At 40.7% G+C, this 22204-nt stretch overlaps 1 protein-coding gene across 3 annotated transcripts in view; it reads right to left on the bottom strand.

Moving 5' to 3' along the window:
• Positions 1 to 15365: 15365 nt before the first annotated feature.
• The window catches only part of TMLHE (trimethyllysine hydroxylase, epsilon), a 164146-nt gene continuing 157307 nt past the window's right edge, over positions 15366 to 22204 (bottom strand). For 2 of the 3 annotated variants that reach the window (XM_032265296.1, XM_032265294.1), the window contains 2 exons: positions 17164 to 17302; positions 15366 to 16426 (listed from right to left, as the gene is read on the bottom strand). In XM_032265296.1, the coding sequence (XP_032121187.1) occupies positions 16295 to 16426; positions 17164 to 17302 (271 nt within the window). In that variant the 3' untranslated portion in view covers positions 15366 to 16294. The remainder of the gene's footprint in view (positions 16427 to 17163; positions 17303 to 22204) is intronic. The other variant, XM_032265295.1, reaches the window with a different exon arrangement.

Genomic DNA, 22204 nt, shown 5'->3' on the forward strand with positions numbered 1-22204 from the left:
AGGTCCCTGCATGCAGTCTGGTGGAACGTTCAGACGAGGAACCAGACAATTACAACACTATACTGTGATAAGTGCTATAAGAGGGGAAGTTCAAGGTGTTGGTTATAGTTTGGTTTGTTTGACCCCTCCAAATCTCATGTGAAAATTTGATACCCAGTGTTGGGAGGCGGGGTCTAATGGAAGGTGTTTGGGTCATGGGGTGGATCCTTCATGAATGGCTTGGTGCCAGCCTCGCAGTAATGAGTGAGTTCTCACTCGATTCATTCCCACAAGAGCTGGTTGTTAAAAAGAGTGTAGCATCCCCCTTCCCCCCCGCCTCGATTCCTCTCTCACCATGTGATCTCTGCACTTGTTGGCTCCTTTTCACCTTCTGCCACGAGTGGAGCAGCCTAACGCTGTCACCAGAAACCAAGCAGATGCCAGCACCATGTTTCCTGTATAGCCTGCAGAACCATGAGCCAAATAAACATCTTTTCTTTATAAATTACCTAGCCTCAGGCATTCCTTTATAGCAACACAGATGGACTAAGAAAGTGGTGTAGGAACACATAAGAGGAGTACTTTGCACAGACTTTTGGAGTTGGGAAAATGTTCCTGGAAAAATGGTGTCCAATATGAAGCTTGAAGAATGAATACAAGTTAGCCAATTGGAAAAGTGGGCATTGGTTGGCGGGGGTAGGGGAGTGGTGATGAGGAAGTGAAAAAGCTCTAACATGACTCCACAGGGGTAAAGTGAGGTGACTACAAACGTTGGAGTCATTCCTGGACAAATGGGGTGAAGGAGGAGGTCTGCGTATGGGTAGGAAGATGAGTTCAGCCTTGAGCATGTGAAATTTGAAATACTTGTGGGATATCCAGATGGAGATGAAGGATATTTGGCTTAGGAGTTAAGGAGTGAAGTCAATACTGAAAATATAAACTTGCAAGTCATTAGGGTAGTTCTTGAAGCCATGCATGTAGTTGAGACCATTTGGGGAGAGCACATAGAATATATAAGGGGACCAAGGACAATGTCTTTTAAGGAGCAAGCAAAACAAGAACATCATTGGAAGAAGACTAAAGGAGTATCTCCATAGATAAAGTTGGTGGTCGGCTGGGGTGCGGGGCAGGGCATGCTGGAAGATAATCAAGCCAGAAGGAGATGAGAGCAAAGGTTCACAAGGAAGCCAGAAGAACTGAGCAAGAAGTGACAAACTCAGAAACACTTGCTGAGTTCTAGAATGATAAGCATTAAAACCTGTTCACTGAATTAGGCAATGCAAGTGTTGCTGGGGGCCTTGGCAAGAGCAATTTCAGTGGAGGGGTTGGAGGCAGAAACTAGAACAGACTTGTACTAGGAGCTAGTGAGAAATTCTAAGACATATCTTCCCAATACTGGGCAGCATGATAAATGTCCACATTAGAGAGAATTGGTGAGCACGTCATGCTCAGCCAAGGCATTTTACATGGCTAGTTGAATCTCATGTAGAAAACTTCTCGAAGGGTAAAGGTAAGGGTAGGGTCTGATGGCAACAATCTCCCTTACTTTTTCTTCATCTGCGAATGTCTTGACTTCCCTTGTGTGTGTCTTTTGCCATATTTGTAATCTTCCAGCCATTATTTATTTGAATACTTTTTCAGTACCACCCCCTTTCTCCTTTCCTTCTGGCACCACGATGACACAAAGGTTAGCTCTTTTGTCATATTCCCACAGATCCCTGAATCTCTGCTCGTTTTTCCCCCAGTCGCTTGGGCTCAGGCCACATGTTCTGACCAGGGGTCTTAATGTTAGTTCCATCTTCAAAGCCTTCACAATGACATTTGGTTCTGTTAAGCATGATCAGCAGTCTTGGAGCTGGCGAGGTCTATATCCCTTAGTGCAATTCTCAAAGTCCTTTGTATGTTGTGTAGGATCACATCTGTACAGACACAGCTTCATGGGTTTAGTTTCCCAAGCACTTCCTCCCTCCCTGCAATCTCCCCAGCACTTTCTGCTTCCCTCAGCTTCCCCTTTTCAACCTTCTAGCCATAATGCTGTTGCTCTCGCCTTAGTTACTCTTCTCTGTCACACACTTCCTGTGCCTTTGCCTTTTCTTCTGGCGTCATTTGGCAGGAAGACCAAGAGGGAAGAAAGAAGTCATGGGCACCCTCTTGGGACCACAGCTCCTACAATCAGAGAGGAAGGTTATTTTCCTTCAGAGTTTTCATCACCTGAAGGCCCTGGCAGCTGCCACTGTCACTGTCGCTGCCTCTGTCACCACCGCTGCTGTCACAGGATTGCCTGTGGTCTAGAACATGAAAATACGAAGAAAAGAAGAAAGAAAACTGGGGATTCCCTTAACTATTGTTGAGGGTTAGTATTCCCTTTTCCCTCTTCTCAGGTCAGAACCAGAGCTCTCTCTGTTCACACCACTCCCTGCTTCTAACTTGCAGGCTACATTGACCCAAGGATACTAAAAGGGGAAAATGTCAAGTTCACTGCTGTTTCAGTGGTGCTTCAGATTATAGTCTTTCCCCAGTCTGCCTCCTTTCATTTACTTTTCAGAGTCCTCAAATAGCTTCCCCATGCACTGTATCCACATTTTATAGCTGCATTCAGTAGAGTATGCATGCGGAAACATTCTGGAGGTGTTACATTTTACTTTTATATTTAAGTGGAACAGATTTGTTTCCTTGTAAGTAATCAATTGTGTGTGTGTGTGTGCGTGCGTGCACGTGCACGTGCTTAAGTGCCTAAAAAAATTCTTTAATTTTTTTCGAAGTGCCATAACACAACTAGAATATATCTCAATATTGATTGTCCTGCATCATTTTTTCCTGGTAGAGACTTTGTCCTTTTGAGGAGCAGGTTTGATTCTTCCTTCATTTCTGGAAATTTTTCACATATGGCATCTGTGGATATTTTTCTATTCCATTTATTAGGCTTTTTACTAAGACATATAAATTATCTTAATGTTAGATCAGCATTAGCGTGATCATCTAAAGTCTTTCCTCCATGCGCTGGTTTCGATTTGTGTGCATGTCTCTTCTGCATCTTGCTCTTCCTAATTTACTTCTTTGATCCACCATGTGGTTCTTTGGGTTCTCAGTTTCTTTTCTGAACTCAGTAATCTCCTTGTTGTTAAAAAAAAAATCAAATTTGGTTGCCAATCATCTTGTCTTTGAAACTTTGTTAAGTTGAAATCATATTCTTAATTTTACTATGGCTTAGAAGACTCTAAGTTTAGTTGCATCTGTTCCTTGTTTTATGCATTCTTCCAGTCTGTGATGGTTATCTGTCCTTTGTATACTATGATGCTTTTTTTCTGTCTTTCTCTTTCTGTCTCTTTCCTTCTTATTTCTTTTCTTCTTTTTCTTCCTTCCCTCCTCCCCTTTTCCCTTTTCCCTCCTTTCTTCCTTCCTTCTCCCTTCCTTTCTTCCTCCCTCCCTCCCTTTCTCTCTCCTCTCTTCTCTCCTTTTCCCTCTCCCTATCTACCCCTGTAGATTGTTAGCATCATTGCCAAACCATTCATTTTTATTTCAGTTATGGAAAGCGCCAGCAGACTTTCCATTTGCTCTAACATTCTGAGGGTGAATTCTTCTTTGCACTCTTCACACTTATGATCTCATAGCTATAATTTGAGGATGAGATGTTGATTTCAACTGACCTTTTCTCTTAAGACCTTGCTAAATATCATGTATCATGCTCTGCTGCATCCATGCAAGGGTGTATCTTACTCTGAGGGTTTTGTTTTGTTTGCCCAGCTCAGCACAGTGCCCTGGAAAATGGAAAGAATTGGGAGCCTTCCTACCGGTGGTGAAATCTAGGAGTGGCAATTGAGGGCTTCTATTCACAAAGGTATTTACTTAATTTTTTTCTGCTTATTCTCTCAGCCCCTTTCTCCTCAGGTTAGAGAGTCTTACATCCATCCCATTCTAAGGATCTAACTGGCTCACATTGTTTTTCCTCAGTATTGCTTCCAGAGGGTATGGACAGAATCAGAAGGGTGCTAAACCAACCATCCTCCCCACTAAAATAAGTGTGTGTGTGTGTGTGTAATATATATATTCATTCCTGGGAAGCCACTTTCCTCCCTCCCTCCTTCCCCTGCATCTCCTCCTTGTTCTCTTCTTCTCATTTTGCTTTTTACTATTATTTACTTATTTAACTAGTAAGAGAGGGGAAGGGAGATTATTTTATCTTTCTTTACCATTTTGACAAATAAATTGTAACAGTACTGACTCCATGTTAGAGAAAAGCTTGCTTGCTTGACTATGATAATTGTTTTGCTTGAGTTTGTAGATTATTCGCTAAAAATAGCCTCAGAAAAACAGGGACTTCAACAGAAATAAAAGAAAACACACCAACCAGCAACTCTGGGAAGGGACTGACCAGCCTGGTAAGAATAGGCTGACAACGCCTGCAGAAGGTCACAAAACATTGACCAAGAGAGCAGTGATTAACTGCCCATCTGAGACTGCAAACATTTTATAAGAATGTTTTAATCATCATTTCCCCTAGTTTCCCTTAAAAACCCCTAATCCACAAAGGGCTGATATCCAGAATTTATAAAGAATTAAAACAGATTTACAAGAAAAAAAACAAGCCCATTCAAAAGTGGGCAAAGGATATGAACAGATACTTTACAAAAGAAGACATATGTGAGGCTAACAAGCATATGAAAAAATGCTCATCATCACTGGTCATCAGAGAAATGCAAATCAAAACTACATTGAGATACCATCTCACGCCAGTTAGAATGGTGATCATTAAAAAATCTGGAGACAACAGATGCTGGAGAGGATGTGGAGAAATAGGAACACTTTTACACTGTTGGTGGGAGTGTAAATTAGTTCAACCATTGTGGAAGACAGTGTGGTGATTCCTCAAGACCTAGAAATAGAAATTCCATTTGACCCAGCAATCCCATTACTGGGTATATATCCAAAGGATTATAAATCGTTCTATTATAAGGACATGTGCACACGAATGTTCATTGCAGCACTGTTTACAATAGCAAAGACCTGGAACCAACCCAAATGCCCATGGATGATAGGCTGGACAGGGAAAATGTGGCACATATACACCATGGAATATTATGCAGCCATCAAAAATGATGAGTTTGTGTCCTTTGTAGGGACATGGATGAACCTGGAAACCATCATTCTCAGCAAACTGACACAAGAGCAGAAGATCAAACACCGCATGTTCTCACTCATAGGTGGGTGTTGAACAATGAGAACACATGGACACAGGGAGGGGAGCACTACACACTGGGGTCTGTTGGGGGAAAATAGGGGAGGGACAGTGGGGGGAGGGTAGTTGGGGAGAGATAGCATGGGGAGAAGTGCTAGATGTGGGTGATGGGGAGGAAGGCAGCAGATCACACTGACATGTGTGTGCCTATGCAACAATCTTGCATGTTCTTCACATGTACCCCCAAACCTAAAATGCAATAACATTAAAAAAAAACAACAACCGTAATCCAGAGGTACAACTGAAAGAGATGATCACTGAACTCTAGTTCACTGACTCCTGAGGTTGCTGGCTTCTCAAGAGAGCTAACTTTCCTTTCACCAAACCTCCTCTCTTTGAGTTTTTGGCCCTCAGGTGATGAATGGCCTGGACTGGAGTTCAGTTACAAAAACTCTGGTTTTGAAGGGTTATTTTTTTATTCCTAGGATATATTCTGGCTGACTTGGAGTTAGTTTTAGATAAATGTAAGCTTTCTAATGGGTCTGAATCCACAGTAATGTATATGACATTATCAAGGTCTTTTTATTTCTAATTGCAAACACTTCATTATCAAATCTTAATCATCTCCAATTTCACTGCAAATAATACAAGGGCCTTGTCTTACAAGTCAATGTTGTCCAGTATTTAGTTGTAATTTGGTCAGTTACATTGTTTTTATGCAGCATTTTTTTTTTTTTTTTTGACTCATGGCCATGGTTACTAGTTTCCCTGTTCACCATTCCTCTGTTGCACCTTGCTTTGTTCTTTTTGTTCAATTTCCTTTTAATGGAAGGACCTCTTTAAGTTGTTCTTTCAGTGAGGGTTTGTGACTGGTCAGCCCTCTCAATCTTTGTTCAAGAATATCTTTACTGGCCAGGTGTGGTGGCTCACACCTCTCATCCCAGCATTTTGGGAGGCTGAGGCGGGAGGATCACTTGAGCTCAGGAGTTCAAGACCAGCCTGGACAACATACTGAGACTTTGTCTCTACAAAATAACAAACACACAAACAAATAAATACATAGCTGGGCGTGGTGGTGCTCACCTGTAGTCCCAGCTACTCAGGGAAACAGTAACTTAACCAGACATGGGAGACGCACATCTGTAGTCCTAGTTACTAGGGAGGCTGAGACGGGAGGATCCCTTGAGCCTATGAGATCGAGGCTGCAGTGAGCCGTGATGGCACCACTGTACCTCAACCTGGGTGACAGGGTGAGACCTTGTCTCAAAAAATATATATATATATACATATATATATAAAATGTTTAGTTCACTCATTCTTAACTTGTAATTTAGTTGGGTATGACATTTCCCCCCATTCTCTGAATGCATTAGTGATATGATTCCATTTTTATTGCAGTTGGTGAGAAGTCTGCTGTCAGTTTATTATCCCTTTGATAGTACCATGTGTTTTCTTTCTAGTTGATTTTAAGATCTTTTCCCCTTTTTTTGTTGGCCTGCGGTTTCCCCATGATTCAGTTTTATTGATTCTTGCTGTGGCTCATACTTTTAGAATACAAGGAACTATGTCTGTTTTCAAATCTGAAAATTTCCAGTCAGTATTTTTTTGATTATGGGCTTACCCTATTCTCCATATTCTCTGATTCTGTCATTCCTATTAGATGTTTTTTAGACCTTTGTATCATTTTTCCATATCCCTTAACTATTTATAAATTTGCTATCTCTCCTTGCTGCCTTCTGAATAATTTCCTTACTTCTGCCTTCCAGTTCACCAAAGCAGATGTGTCTCTGCTTTTGCTGTCACTGGCAATAATATTTTTCATTTTTGGAAGTTCTATTTGGTTCTTTAAAGAAAGAAATTGGCCTCTTCTTTTTCTATAGAATCTTGCTCCTTTCTCATATGTTTGGATTCCTTGTTATTTCTAAGTATCTTACACAAACTTATTTTATACTCTCTGTTGGCTCTATTATCTGAAGTTTTTGGTAGTCTAATCCTGCTCATCATTGTGTTTGCTGATACTCAATCACAGATGATTTTTTTTCCTCAGGTGTTTTATAATTTTGTTTGTGAGTTTAGGGATTTGTTCAAACAGAGCTTCATCTGTGTGACTTCAGTGAGGTCTGACTGGGGGTGTATCTCTGGCTGGTATCTTTCTGATGTTAATTTGTAAGCTTGGGGTTTTTTGAGACCTAAATAAGAGGTATTAGTTCCAACCCTAGAACTACATGATAATAGCCTTAGAGTTACAAATGACCAGGGGAAGGATTTTATTTTCTCCCACCAGAACCCATAAAGAAACAAACTCTCTTGTCACAAGACTTTTTTTCTCTAGTCCTTACTTTCATTGACTGTGTAGCCCTTATGAGGCACCAAGGCTTTTCTCCTCTCCCTGGTAGTTATTGAGTCCATTCCCCTACCAGCCTAATATAAATTCAAATGCCCTTTGATCTGCTCTTTAGGTTCCCCTTTGTTTTTTGACACCCGAGGCTCAACTTCCACCATAAGTTCATCATATGTGCATCAAAGGAAATACTTAACAAATTTTATCCTGCCTTTTAAAAAGTGCTTTGCAGCAGGAGGGTTTTCAGGTTATCTAGTGGGCACTGTTTCCAGAAATGGAAATTACTTTCCCCTTTAAAACTCCCACAGCACTAAGAAGCTCCCACAAATTTTCTGAAAGAGGAATGTGATGGTGGGGAACACTTTTATGACTATTTAGCCTCAAGGAAGGGTTGGTGCTTTGGAGTGCTAGACACTCAATGACAGCTTAAGATAAGTGGGGAAGGGGCTAGGGGTTGAAAGAGCCCTAATTGCCCAAAGCCACATGTCACAAGAAATTTTGGGAAGAAGAGCCACTTTATAAACTGGTTACCTTCATGGATTTTTCTGCCCTAGGATCAGAAGTGGAAAAATATGAAGATCCATTGCTGATGGGAGGCCTGCCATAAGCAAATGATGGTGAGACATGACTGCTCTTAATGCATTTATTACCCAAGACCATTTAAAAGCAGGTACTGAAGACTGCAGAAAAGTCACAGGGTGGTACTCAAAATGTAGTTTTATAGATAACTGGGTGTGGTTCTTCCCTGAGGCACAAAGAACTGATTTTTGTGTACTCTTGGAAAGGAAATGCATAAAATTGGTATTATGCTTTGAAAGGAAATGTATAAAGTTGGTATTATGCTTTACTCAGAAATTTTGAAGAGGGTTGGAAGTGATGCAGTAACTTTAAAATGATATACAAGATTGAACACTCTGCTAAACTTCAGTTAAGAGTATCCAATTGTCTCTTGGACTTCCCTGCCTGGATGTTCTGTTCCATGTGTACCTCAAATTCAAATATATCCAAGACTGAAAACATCTTCTCTCCAAGCTCTCTCCTCTTCTAATGTTCCCTGTGTGAGTAAAGTGTGCCCAGTTGACCAAACCAGTAACCCAGGAGTCATCTTGACACCTTCTTCTCCCTCAACCCCTCTCTCACAATTAACTGGACACCGAGTTCAGTGGACTCTACCTTCAAAATGGCTCTCAAATCAACCCATGTCTCTCCTTGGCATTGCTGCTGGGCATCAGGACCCAGGTTTCCACTCCTCTTGGGAATGACAGAGGTCTTGCTTCTTCTGCACCTTCCTCCGAGCTTGAGGAACTATCCTGTCCAGAGGAAATCCTTTCCCTTCCATATTTGTATAGAATGGTGTCTGACACTGTGAATTCCCTTCAGGCTCTGAGTTTCAGACATCAACACAGAAAGAATGCTAGGCTATTCATTTCCCTCCAGGATGAAGTTAGAATCTTGAGGGCAGCAAGGAAGGCAGGCATATGCGTTGTTGCAAACCTTCTCAAGTGATTCTGATGTGCAGCTCCAGTCAAGAGCCACTGCACAACATGGTAAGCTATTTGAATACAGGGAACATGCCTTTCAACTTTGTATTCATCAAAACACAACACAGCCAATACCTGATATAGAATCAATGCTCAGTAAATGTTCTAGTGAATGAGTGAATACAAGAACTAAAGAATGATATGGTGCAAAGAAACAGACGAAAGGGCTCTTATGAGCTGCTTAGTGCAATCCCTTCATTTTTTTTCAGTTTCCATAGTGTTGGGACTGCTTGAGTCTCCCGGATGTTCACAGGATATCATTTTTGACAACCACAGATCACTAGTTACCCAGCTTTTCTAGGTGTTGTGTAGCAAGGATGGATCATCTGCAGTATTTCCAGAAGTAAAAATTTTCTTTTTCCTTTTATGACTCACACAACGTCATGAAATTTCCACAAAATTCCCAGAATAAGAACATGATGGAGGAAGCCACTTTCCCTATATATACATATTTTTATGAAACTGCCACTGAAGCAGTAGATGTGGCCAGAAGACACCACTTTCCTGGTGTCTCCTGAGAACTCTTTTCTCTCATTTGTTATTTTCACCTGCCTTCTTCTGCAAGTTGCTTTTTCTTTGGGCTCATTTTCCATTTTCTACTTCTGTCATTTCAGCCATCTCAGCCTCAGCCCAATTCTGAACCCTTGCTAGAGAGGTGATACAGTCATTTGGAGGAAAGAGGGCACTCTGGCTTCTTGAGTTTTCAGCGTTCTTGCACTGATTCTTTCTCATCTTTGTGAGCTTATCTACCTTCAATCTTTGAGGTTGCTGACCTATGGAATTTTTTTGTTTTGTTTTTTCTTTTAACAGTCTGGCCATGTTTCCTTAGGGCTGCTGCAGTTTGCTGGGCTTCTTCTCCAGTCCCTAGTCACCTTGGATTTTCCAGTACCTGGATCTATTACCAGTGAAGGCTGTGAAACAGCAAAGATGTCACCCTGTCTCTTCCTCTGGGAGCACTCAGGGAGGTACAGATTTGTTACCAGCCCAAACACACCTGTAGGACAAGGCTGGAAACACCGGTTGGTGGGGGGGTCTCACCCAATCAGGAGGAACAGGGTCAAGGAACTGCTTAAAGAAGCAGTCTGGCCATGCTTTCACAGATCAGCTGTGCTTTGCTGGGGCACCGCTTTCACCCCTGGTCAGTGTGGGCTCTCCAAAGCCTGGAGGCTGGAACAGCTAAGTCGCCCAAACAGCAAAGATGGTGGTGCTTCCCTCCTTCCAGGAGTTCTGTCTCAGAGAGAATTCAAATCTCTCCATCAGGGGTTGCTAGAGGCCTTGGTTGAAAGGTCCCACCCAGTGAGGAGGAACAGATTGGGCACCTGCTTAAAGAAGCAGTCTGGCCATGCTTCTGAAGAGCAGCTGCGCTGTGCTGTCCTTTGGGTACCACTCCTGGGAGCTCTGTCCCAGAGAGCATCCTGCCCCTCCCCCTGGGGACTCCATCCCAGGTAGGTGCAACACTGCTGCTGGTGGCAGGCTGGAATTCCAAACCAGTGGGTTTTATCCTGTGAGGCGCAGTGGAAGTGTGGCCCTCAGATCGTTGCTGCTTGACCCCCTGGATTCAGCCTCTTTCCCAGGGGTATGTATAGGGGTCTAATCTCCTCCTTTGCTAGAGTTACATTTACTTTTGCTGGGAAGCCCAGGGCTGGTGTATGTAAAGCTCCGGGGTCTCTGCACATGCTTGAGTATCTGCTCTGCTGAGACTCTGTGTGTCAGACTGAAGGCCCTGGTGGAGTGGGTTCACGAGGGGATCTCCTGACCCAAGGGTTGCAAAGATCCATGGCAGGAGCATGGTTTCCCAGGATCACTTATTCACTCACTACTTCCCTGGGTGAAGGAGGTTCCTCTGTCTCCATGTTGCTCCTGGGTGGGCTGTCATCCTGCCTTGCAAAAGAAACCTAGAGATTCTCATGGTTGTTTTGAGATCTTGTTGGATGGACTGCGAAAGTGGGATTATTATCCATGAATGGTCAGCTAGACTTTATGTGTGTGGAAAGGGTGAGGAAATTAACATTTATTGAGCAAAAGGCCATGCTAGTTAAAATAATTGTCTCTGGGGACAGATTTTCTGGGTTTTAATCCAAACTCTGACATGTATTAGCCGGGTGACCTCGATTTTTCATTTGTAAAATGGATATGGGATTGTTGTGGGGATTAAAAGCACATAGAACAGTGTTCAGGATATAGAAAGCACTGTGTAAGAGTTGGCTGTCATTATTAGTCATCAGTATGTGCTGTGAACATCTTACTTAATAATCACAAAAATTGTTGGAAAATCCTGTGAGGTAGATATTTTCCTTACCATGCCCATATGAGAAAACTTAAGCAATGAGAAGTCAAAGTTACCAAAGTCACACAATTGCAGAGTGACAGAGCCTTTAGACGCTGCCCAGTCCAAGGCTTTCATTTCACAGAAGAGAAAATTGAAGTTCAAAATAGGAGAGGGACAAGCTTCGAGTCATTTAGTGAGTCAGTGCCAGAACTGGGCCTAGAACTCAGCAGCAGGATTCTTCCTGTCAGTAGTTCTCAAACTTTGTCATGTGTTAGAATCCTGTGGAGGGCTTGCTAAAACAAACTGCTGGTACCCATGCCCAGAGCTTCTTACTTAGTAGGTGTGGGGGTGGGCCTTGAAAGTTTGCATTTCTAAGGAGTTCTCAAATGATGCCGCTGCTGCTGGTGTTGGTCTGAGGACCCTGTTTTGGGAACCACCGAAACACACCATAATTCATACATCATTTTCCCTTTTCATCATGGACTACACAGTCTGTGACCTACAAACACTTTCAAAGAAATCGGAAGTAGTGAAGAAAACTAAAGAAAACTACATAGCTAGCAGCAAGAAGAACTCCTTGTTTGTGTGGGACTCTCCTAGCTTTAAAATGGAAAGTCCTGTAGTTCTGGGCACAAGAGGATGTTTGGTCACTCTAGATGAAAGCAAACAAAGGTCAGTGCCAGCTAAATGCCAAACACAAAAAGGCATACATACAGAGAATGTGGTAACTTCTGGCGACCTTGTTTGAAAAGGACTCATTCATTTTTTCTTCCAACAAATCTGTGTTATAAAACTGCTATCCATAAGGCACTGTGTTAGGTGCTGTGTTCCTGACCCTACAGAGCCCATTCTGCCATAGCGAAAGGTGAAAGTGACTCTACAGTCAACTTGATAGACATAGACCCATGCTTATATACTCAGGGACACCTGGAAGAGATGCAAAAAAAGAAACATCTCACATAGGAATTCTTCAGTGCATTGTGATCACGACCCAAATAATTCCCTTCTGTTTTTCTTCAATGTACTGAAGTGAGTACACTGTTGAGAAGGATTGATTGAAAATTTCCAAAAAGGAGGGGTAAGATAATTAATGAGTCAAGGTCTCAGGAGAGACAGAAGGTAAGGGGAGTCCTTCACTAAGTGGGGAAATTTATTTGTTTTGTGCCATTATCTCTCCAGGGCCACGAGTATGTCCTTTCCTGGCCATAAATCAATGCCGACCTCAGTTACGATGTACTCTTCAAGGCTAATTGATGCAAAACTTCAAAAATGGTAAACATCGATACCTAGTTTATTAAGAGTTTTTAGCATAAATTGCCATTGAATTTTGTCGAAGGCCTTCTCTGCATCTATTGAGATAATCACGTGGTTTTGGTCTTTGGTTCTGTCTATGTGATGGATTACATTTATAGACTTGCATATGTTGAACCAGCCTTGCATCCCCAGGATGAAGCCTACTTGATCATGATGGTTAAGCTTTTTGATGTGCTGTTGCAATTCAGTTTGCCAGTATTTTATTGAAGATTTTTGCATCTATGTTTATCATGGATATTGGCCTGAAGTTTTCCTTTTTAAGCTGTATCTCTGCCAGGTTTTGGTATCAGGATGATATTGGTCTCATAAAATGAGTTAGGGAGGATTCCCTCTTTTTGTACTGTTTGGAAAAATTTAAGAAGGAATGGTATCAGTTCCTCTCTGTATATCTGGTAGAATTCAGCGGTGAATCCATTTGGACCTGGACATTTTTTGGTTGGTAGGTTATTAATTGCTGCCTCAACTTCCGACTGGAAGTGTTCCCTTTGAAAACTGGCACTAGACAAGGGAGCCCTCTCTCACCATTCCTATTTAACATAGTATTGGAAGTTCTAGCCAGAGCAATCAGGTAAGAAAAAGAAAAAGTGTATTTAATTAGGAGAAGAGGAAGTCAAATTGTCTCTGTTTGCAGATGATATGATTGTCTATTTAGAAGACCCCATCATCTCAGCCCAAAATCTCCTTAAGATGATAAGCAACTTCAACAAATTCTCAGGATACAAAATCAGTGTGCAAAAATAACAAGCATTCCTATACACCAGTAGCAGGCAAACAGAGAGCCAAATCATGAGCGAACTCCCATTCACAATTGCTACAAAGAGAATAAAATACTTAGGAATACAACTAACAAAGGACGTGAAGGACCTCTTCAAGGAGAACTACAAACCACTGCTCAACAAAATAAGAGAGGACACAAACAGATGGAGAAACATTCCATGCTCATGGATAGGAAGAATCAATGTCGTGAAAGTGGCCATACTGCCCAAAGTAATTTATAGAGTCAATGCTATCCCCATCAAACTACCATTGACTTTCTTCACAGAACTGGAAAAAGCCACCTTAAACTTCATATGGAGCCAAAAAAAGAGCCTGCATAGCCAAGACAATCATAAGCAAAAAGAACAAAGCTGGAAGCATCATGCTACCTGACTTCAAACTATATTACAAGGCTACAGTAATCAAAACAGCATGATACTGGTACCAAAAATGAGATATAGACCAATGGACCAGAACAGAGGACTCAAAAGCAACTCCACACATCTTCAACTATCTGATATTTGACAAACCAGACAAAAACAAGCAATGGGGAAAGGATTCCCTGTTTAATAAATGGTGTTGGGAAAACTGGCTAGCCATGTGCAGAAAGCTGAAACTAGATCCCCTCCTTACACCTTATATAAAAATTAACTCCAGATGGATTAAAGATTTAAACATAAGACCTAACACCATAAAATCCCTAGAAGAAAACATAGGCAATATCATTCAGGACATAGGCATAAGCAAGGACTTCATGACTAAAACACCAAAAGCAATGGCAACAAAAGCCAAAATAGACAAATGGGATCTAACTTAAGAGCTTCTGCACAGCAAAAGAAACAATTATCAGAGTGAACTGGCAACCACCAGAATTGGAAAAAAATTTTGCAAGCTACCCATCTGATGAAGGGCTAATACGTAGAACCTACGAAGAACTAAAGCAAATTTAAAAAAAAAAAAAAAAAAAACATCAAAAAGTTGGTGAAGGGTATGAACAGGTATTTTTCAAAAGAAGATGTTTATGTGGTCAACAAACATATGAAAAAAATGCTCATCATCACTGGTCATTAGAGAAATGCAAATCAAAACCACATTGAGATACCATCTCATGCCAGTTAGAATGGTGATCATTAAAAAGTCAGGAGACAACAGATGCTGGAGAGGATGTGGAGAAATAGGAACGCTTTTACACTGTTGATGAAATACCATTTGACCCAGCAATCCCATTACTGGGTATATACCCAAAGAACTATAAATTGTTCTACTATAAAGACACATGCACACGTATGTTCATTGCAGCCCTGTTTACAATACCAAAGACCTAGAACCAAGCCAAATGCCCATCAATGATAGACTGGACAAAGAAAATGTGGCACATATACACCATGGAATACTACACAGCCATAAAAAACGATGAGTTCGTGTCCTTTGTAGGGACTTGGATGAATCTGGAAACCATCACTCTCAGCAAACTGACACAAGAACAGAAAACCAGACATCACATGTTCTCACTCACAGGCGGGTTTGAACAATGAGAACACGTGGACTCAGGGAGAGGAGCATCACACACTGGGGTCAGTTAGGGGTTGGGGGGCTAGGGGAGGGACAGCAGGGGGGGGGGGAAGGGGGGGGAAGGATAACATGGGGAGAAATGCTGGATATAATATGCACCTATGGAACAACCCTGCATGACCTGCACATGTACCCCAGAACCTAAAATAAAATTTAAAAAAATAAAAAAAACAAAAGAATTATCATATGAAGCCTCACAAGTCTCTAAAACCTTTCTGCAATTATTCCTCATAGGAATTACCACACGGGTGTTTGTTCAAGAGGAGCTGTTGGTGACTTCCTAGTTTAACTCCTATAGAGATGACTTGTATGGAAGGTAAAACACTACATTTTAACTCAGTTCCCACCTTATCACTGAGCTTGTGCTATCAAGCAGTTCTTACAATGTTTGGAGTTCTATTAGACTCGAGAAAAATCTAGGGTTTCAGCTAAACACTTTAATCCACAGGCCTATGCAAAGGACTGTCTCAAGGTAGTCGCTAGCCCATGGGTTCTCAAAGTATGATCTGCAGAGCCCTGGAGGAGTCTCTGATTCCCTTTTAGTGGGTCTGCAGATTAAATTATTTTTTATAGTAACACCAAGATGAGCTATATTCAATTAGGCATTTTCCTTTTGAAATTAAGCAGACTTTTGGAAACCAAGATGTGCATAGCCCTGTGGTAGGCTAAGTGGAAGTTATAAAGGCAACAGTAGCTTTTTTTTCCCCTCCCATTACCTCATGAGGGTACAGAGGACTCTCCCAGAGGCTACCTAACATATGATTATGTTGTCTCTCTGATAGCTGAGGGATGTGCACTTCTGTTTTCTTGAGTTTTAAATATTTATGTCTTAATACGTAAAATAATTGGTATCAATAGATAGAACCCACACCCAAGAACTCCTTGGGGCCCTCAATAACTTTTAAGAGTGTTAAGATGTCCTAAGACCAAAAATTTTGCAAACTGCTGCTTTATCAGGATTTTGTTATTTCTAGAATGCATTTCTTTCTAACTGATCTACTTGGGGAAAAAAAATCTTTACCTCATGGCAATTATTGCTTTCCTATCAATATGGAGATTATATTTCTGAAGGAGATTGACCAAAGTTATATTAAAAGGTTAAAAAAAAAAGTGGGTCCATGTTATAACATGAGGAAGAGAGCTACCACACTAGATGGCTGACATTAGATAACTCAGAGCCCCCTGTCTCTCACAAGTTTCCCTTACTAGAGAAAGGGTCAGCCTCTGTTTTGTGGGATACGATAAGGAGACAATCTGAAGTAGAGTTTGACACAATATTATTCTACCCATATAAAATTCTGGTAGCCAGTGTGCCAGGTGTATTCATAATCCCGATGCTGTCAATTTTAAGCCTGAAGTCCCAAGAGGCGAGCAGTGTTTAATACATCATCTCTTGTTAAATAGCAGCCACAGAGTTGGCGGTAGCCAGTGAAGCATTCCCTGCCATGTAGGACACGCCAGTTGTCTATAAATAGGACCTGTGAATGGGCAAAAAAAATAAAAAAACAAAAACAAAACAAAACAAAAACAAAACAAAACAAAAAAAAAAAAAACAAAGAGAGAGAGAGAAAACACTATCAGAAGAAAGGCAGACTAAAGGAACCCTAAGTCAGAAGAGATCATTTAAAAGACAGGCTTTAGGTTGTTCTCCGGTTACATTAAATGAGGTATTTTTCTTTTGAAATTAAACAAACTTTTGGAAACTAAGATGTGTGTAGCCCTGGAGTAGACTAAATGGAAGTTACAGAGGCAATAGTAGGTAATAGGCCCTGCACTTGAGGAGCTTCTGTTTCTCAAGTAATTGTTCTCTTATCAAAGGAAATTAGATAATTGGTTTCTTTCTTTTTCTTTCTCTTTATTTTTATTCTACCCTTTCTCAAAGGGTTAAACTATCTCATTATATTTTATGCTAAGCTGAAGGTATTTTTCATCCAGAGGAAATATCAAAATAAAAATGGATCATGAAGCTGGAAGAACCCTTGGGGGTCATCTAGTTAAACACCCTCATCATACAAATAGGGTTACTGATGCCTGGAGATGGGATGAGGCTCGCTTCCAGGGCATTCAGTGAGTGAGTGGCAGGACCATGACCAACACCAAGAACACTTTTCTCTTTTTCCTTTGCAACACTGTGACTTGCATATTAAGTAAGTACCCATTCTTCACTGCTTCGGTATTACAGGCTTGCTTGACATCTTTAGAGATTAGGACCCACCCTGCCAGGCTTTAGTTTGACCCAAAACTCATTCTCAGGTCTCCTCAACTCTATCGTTAGAGTCCGGTGTGCTATATACCAACGATGGACGACATCATAAGGAACGGTATTGATGACAGCCCGGTCATAGTTGTTGTACCTAACATGGAATCATAAGAAGAAAGATCTCAAACACATGTTAAAGACATCTTTTGTTTATTGAACAATTTTACATAAGCCTTTCCCTATGTTCAATACTTGTCCCAGAGATGAAGTGACAATAAGTCAATGTTCTCTCAGGAATACAGCATTGGAGAGAGGAGTTCCACTGCCTATTGACCATGTCTTGTTTTTCTTTGAATAATCTAGGGATACAGGATAGAAGTTAAGTTCCAACTGATTTCTCTCATCTTACGATATTATAGTTTATCAAAAATACTTTCCACAGGGTAAGTCTTTACTGGCCAAAGTTCATGGAAGCATTTGGGAAAGCTCTGAGCTTTCTCCTCACCAAGCTGAGGTGGGGTGAACAAGAGAGGTTGTACCAACAAAACTTTCTTTTTAACAGGATGACTTACAACTTCTCAAGTGTGTCCCTTTGTAGGAGGAATAGCCTAGTGGACCGTTCACCCAGGGATCTTCAATTATTCATTCAACCCTAACATTTATTTGCATGCTGGCTACATGCTAGGCAGTCTATCAGGCATTAAAGATACAAGGATGAATACAGCAGACATGACCCCAGTCTTCAGAGTGTTTGCCTTCTATTGAGGAAGACAGACGATAAACAAGTAATAAATACATAAACAAGGTAATTTCGACTAGTTATAAATGATATGAAAAAATAATAGTGTTATGTAATAAAGAATGACTGGAAATAAATCTATTTCACAAGGAGTGTTAAGTGAAGGATTTTTTGAAGAAGTGTTATTTGAGCTGTTACCTGCATGACACGAGACCAACAATGTAATAAGCTGAGGGGAGAGCATTTCAGGCAAAGGGAACAGAAAATACACAGCCTTGGGGTGGAATGGAGTTTTATTCTGTTTGCAGAACTGTAAGAAGGTCATGTGGCTGGAGCCGAGTAAACAAGGGTAATAATGGTGGGAGAAATTATGCAGAAGAGGTAGCCAGGGGCTAGATCATGTATACATTGCCATGTGGGCCATGGTAAGGACTTTGGATTTTATTCTGAGTACCATGGGAAGCCACTGAAAAACCTTGCCTAAGATAATGGGTTTCTGTTTTGCCTAAGGCAAATTAACTTTTCACTGACGTATAGTACACATACAGAAAACTATACAAATCGTAAGCTTGATGAATTTTCATGATGTAATCACCTCCATATCACTAGCACCTAGGTCAATAAACAGATCATTACCAGAACCCCAGAACTCTCCCTGATGCCCCTTTCCAGTAACACCCTACCCCCAACCCAAGGGTAACTACCATCTTGACTTCTGTCACCAAAGATTAGTTTTGCCTGTTTATATAAAACTTTATATAAATGCAATCACAATATGTATTCATTTGTGTCTGGCTTCTTTCATTTAATATTATCTTTAGGAGATTAATCATTGTTTAGCAATAGTTTAATGGTGCTATATAGAAGTTGATTGTGTGATCACATCACAATTTATTTATCCATTCTGCCATTGATGGACTTAGGAGTAATTTCCGGTTTGGAACTACTACAAATGGTGCTGATAAGAACATTTTATTACATGTCTTTTGGTGAATAAATACATTAACTTCTGTTTGAAATAAACTTAAGAATGGAACTTATGGATCATAAGGTATGTGTATTCTCAGATTTAATAGATACTACCAAAGATATTCTTTCCAAAGATAAATTGACATCCACTCATGCCATTTTTGAGCATCTCAGGCAATATTAATTAGTGTTAGATAGTATATGGCACAATCAGAGCCAATATTCTTAGTTTGTTGCATATAAAGCAAGCATAATAACATCTGCTTCACTGATCTAATTGGGCTACTGCAAGAATCAAATGAAAAAATGGGCTGGGCATGGCGGCTCATGCCTGTAATCGCAGTACTTTGGGAGGCCAAAGTGGACAGATCACCTGAGGTCAGGAGTTCGAGACCAGCCTGGCCAACATGGCAAAACCCCATCTCTACTGAAAAAAAAAAAAAAAAAAAAAAAACACAACTGGCCAGGCGTGGTGGCATGCACCTGTAGTCCCAGCCACTTGGGAGACTGAGGCAGGAGAATCGCTTGAGCCTGGGAGGCAGAGGCTGCAGTGAGCCAAGATGGCACCACTGCACTCCAGCCTGGGCGACAGAGTGAGACTCTATCTAAAAAAAAAAAAAAAAAGAAAGAAAGAAAAATAAAGTAATGGTCCATCCTCCCAGGATTCAAGGAGCCAGGCCCAGAGAGAGAATGGAGTGAGGAAGCACAGGGTTAGGCCTTTGCAAAATATTATTCAATTTACTTATTTCATCATCCCAGAAGGAAAGGTATTATTAACCTCCCTTTATATGTAAGGCAACTGAAACTTAGAGACCTGCCACAGAGTTTATAAGTAGAAGAGAGGTTTTGACATCAGGTTTCTCATAATTCTTTAACTCATTGTTTATACCAGAGAACAGAAAAATGATCTTAATTCATGTGTGTGCTTGTTCATAAGAGCAACATTTTTACAGATCATAACTGTAATCTTTTGACTTCAAATCGAGATTTACAATTTACAAATTGTTTCCACGTACATGATCTCATTGGACCTCTGTATGATAACTCCGTGAGGTAAGTAGTGCAGCTGTTATTATCTTACTTTATAGATAAGGAAAATAATGATAAGCCTTTTGATTTTTCCAAGGTTACATGGAATGTAGTATTCATTACTTATATTAGGTGGCAATGTTTTCTAAAGCCAACAGAGACAGCAGCAGGAAAAGTCTACTACACGTATGCAAAACGGTTGTGCAATGTTGTTTGGATTAGAATAAGACTATTTCTGAAAGACCTAATCTACATTTGATAGGTGTACCTGAATGCGACGAAGACAATGAATCCAAGCTGGAAAATACTCTTCAGGATATTATCCAGGAAAACTTCCCCAACCTAGCAAGGCAGACAAATATTCAAGTCCAGGAAATACAAAGAACACCACAAAGATATTCTTCACGAAGAGCAACCCCAAGGCACATAGTCGTCAGATTCACCAGCATTGAAATAAAGGAGAAAATGCTAAGGGTAGCCAGAGAGAAAGGTCTGGTTACCCACAAAGGGAAGCCCATCAGACTCACAGCAGATCTCTCAGCAGAAACCCTACAAGACAGAAGAGAGTGGGGTCCAATATTCAACATCCTTAAAGAAAAGAACTTTCAACCCAGAATCACATATCCAGCCAAACTAAGCTGCATAAGTGAAGGAAAAATAAAATCCTTTGGAAAAACCAAGTACTCAGAGATTTCATCAACACCAGGCATGCTTTACAAGAGCTCCTGAAAGAGGCTATACACATATAAAGGAACAACCAGTACCAGACACTCCAAAAACATGCCAAATGGCAAAGAGCATCAACACAATGAAGAACCTGCATCAACTAATGGGCAAAACAGCCAGCTAGCACCAAAATGGCAGTATCAAATTCACACATAACAATATTAACCCTAAATGTAAATGGACTAAATGCCCCAATCAAAAGACACAAACTGGCAAATTGGATAAAAAGCCAAAACCCATCAGTGTGCTGTATCCAGGAAACCCATCTCACATGCAAGGATACTCAAAGGCTCAAAATAAAGGGATGGAAGAAGATTTACCAAGCAAATGGAGAGCAAAAAAAAGCAGGAGTTGCAATTCTCATCTCTGATAAATTAGACTTTAAAGCAACAAAGATCAAAAGAGACAAAGAAGGACATTACATAATGGTAAAAGGATCAATGCAACAAGCAGAGCTAACGATCCTAAATATATATGCACCCAATACAGGAGCACCCAGATACATAAGGCAAGTTCTTAATGACTTACAAAGAGACTTAGACTCCCACACGATTATAGTTGGTGACTTCAACACCCTATTGTCAATATTAGACAGATCAACTAGACAGAAAATTAACAAGGATATCCAGGACTTGAACTCAGACCTGGACCAAGCAAACCTAATAGACACTTACAGAACTCTCCACCCCAAATCCACAGAATATACATTCTTCTCAGCACCACATCACACCTACTCCAAAATTGACCACACAATCAGGAGCAAATCACTCCTCAGCAAATGCAAAAGAACGGAAATCATAACAAACAGTCTCTCAGACCACAGTGCAATCAAGTTAGAACTCAGAATTCAAAAACTAACTCAGAAACGCACAGCTTCATGGAAACTGAACAACTGGCTCTTGAATGTTGACTGGATAAACAATGAAATGAAGGCAGAAATAAAGATGTTCTTCGAAACCAACGAGAACGAAGACACAACATACCAGAATCTCTGAGACACATTTAAAGCAGTCTCTAGAGGAAAATTTATAGCAGTAAGTGCCCACATGAGAAGAAAGGAGGGATCTAAAATTGATGCCCTAGCGTCAAAATTGAAAGAGCTAGAGGAGCAAGACCAAAAAAACTCAAAACCTAGCAGAAGACAAGAAATAGCTAAGATCAGAGCATAACTGAAGGAAATAGAGACACAAAAAACCCTTCAAAAAATCAATAAATTAAGGAGCTGGTTTTTTTAAAAGATCAACAAAATAGACCACTAACCAGATTAATAAAAAAGAAAAGAGAGAATAACCAAATTGCTGCAATAAAAAACGATAAAGGGGATATCACCATAGATTCCACAGAAATTCAAACCATCATCAGTTATTATTACAAACAACTCTATGCAAATAAGCTAGTAAACCTGGAAGAAATGGATAAATTCCTGGACACTTGCCTCTTGCCAACCCTAAACCAGGAAGAAGCTGAAACCCTGAACAGACCCATAACAAGGTCTGAAGTTGAGGCAGCAATTATGAGCTTACCACCCAAAAAAAGCCCAGGTCCAGACGGTTTCACAACCGAATTCTACCAAACATACAAAGAGGAGCTGGT

Source organism: Sapajus apella, unplaced genomic scaffold (assembly GCF_009761245.1).
Source record: "Sapajus apella isolate SASKATOON/1434 unplaced genomic scaffold, GSC_monkey_1.0 scaffold149, whole genome shotgun sequence".
Lineage (NCBI taxonomy): Eukaryota > Metazoa > Chordata > Mammalia > Primates > Cebidae > Sapajus > Sapajus apella.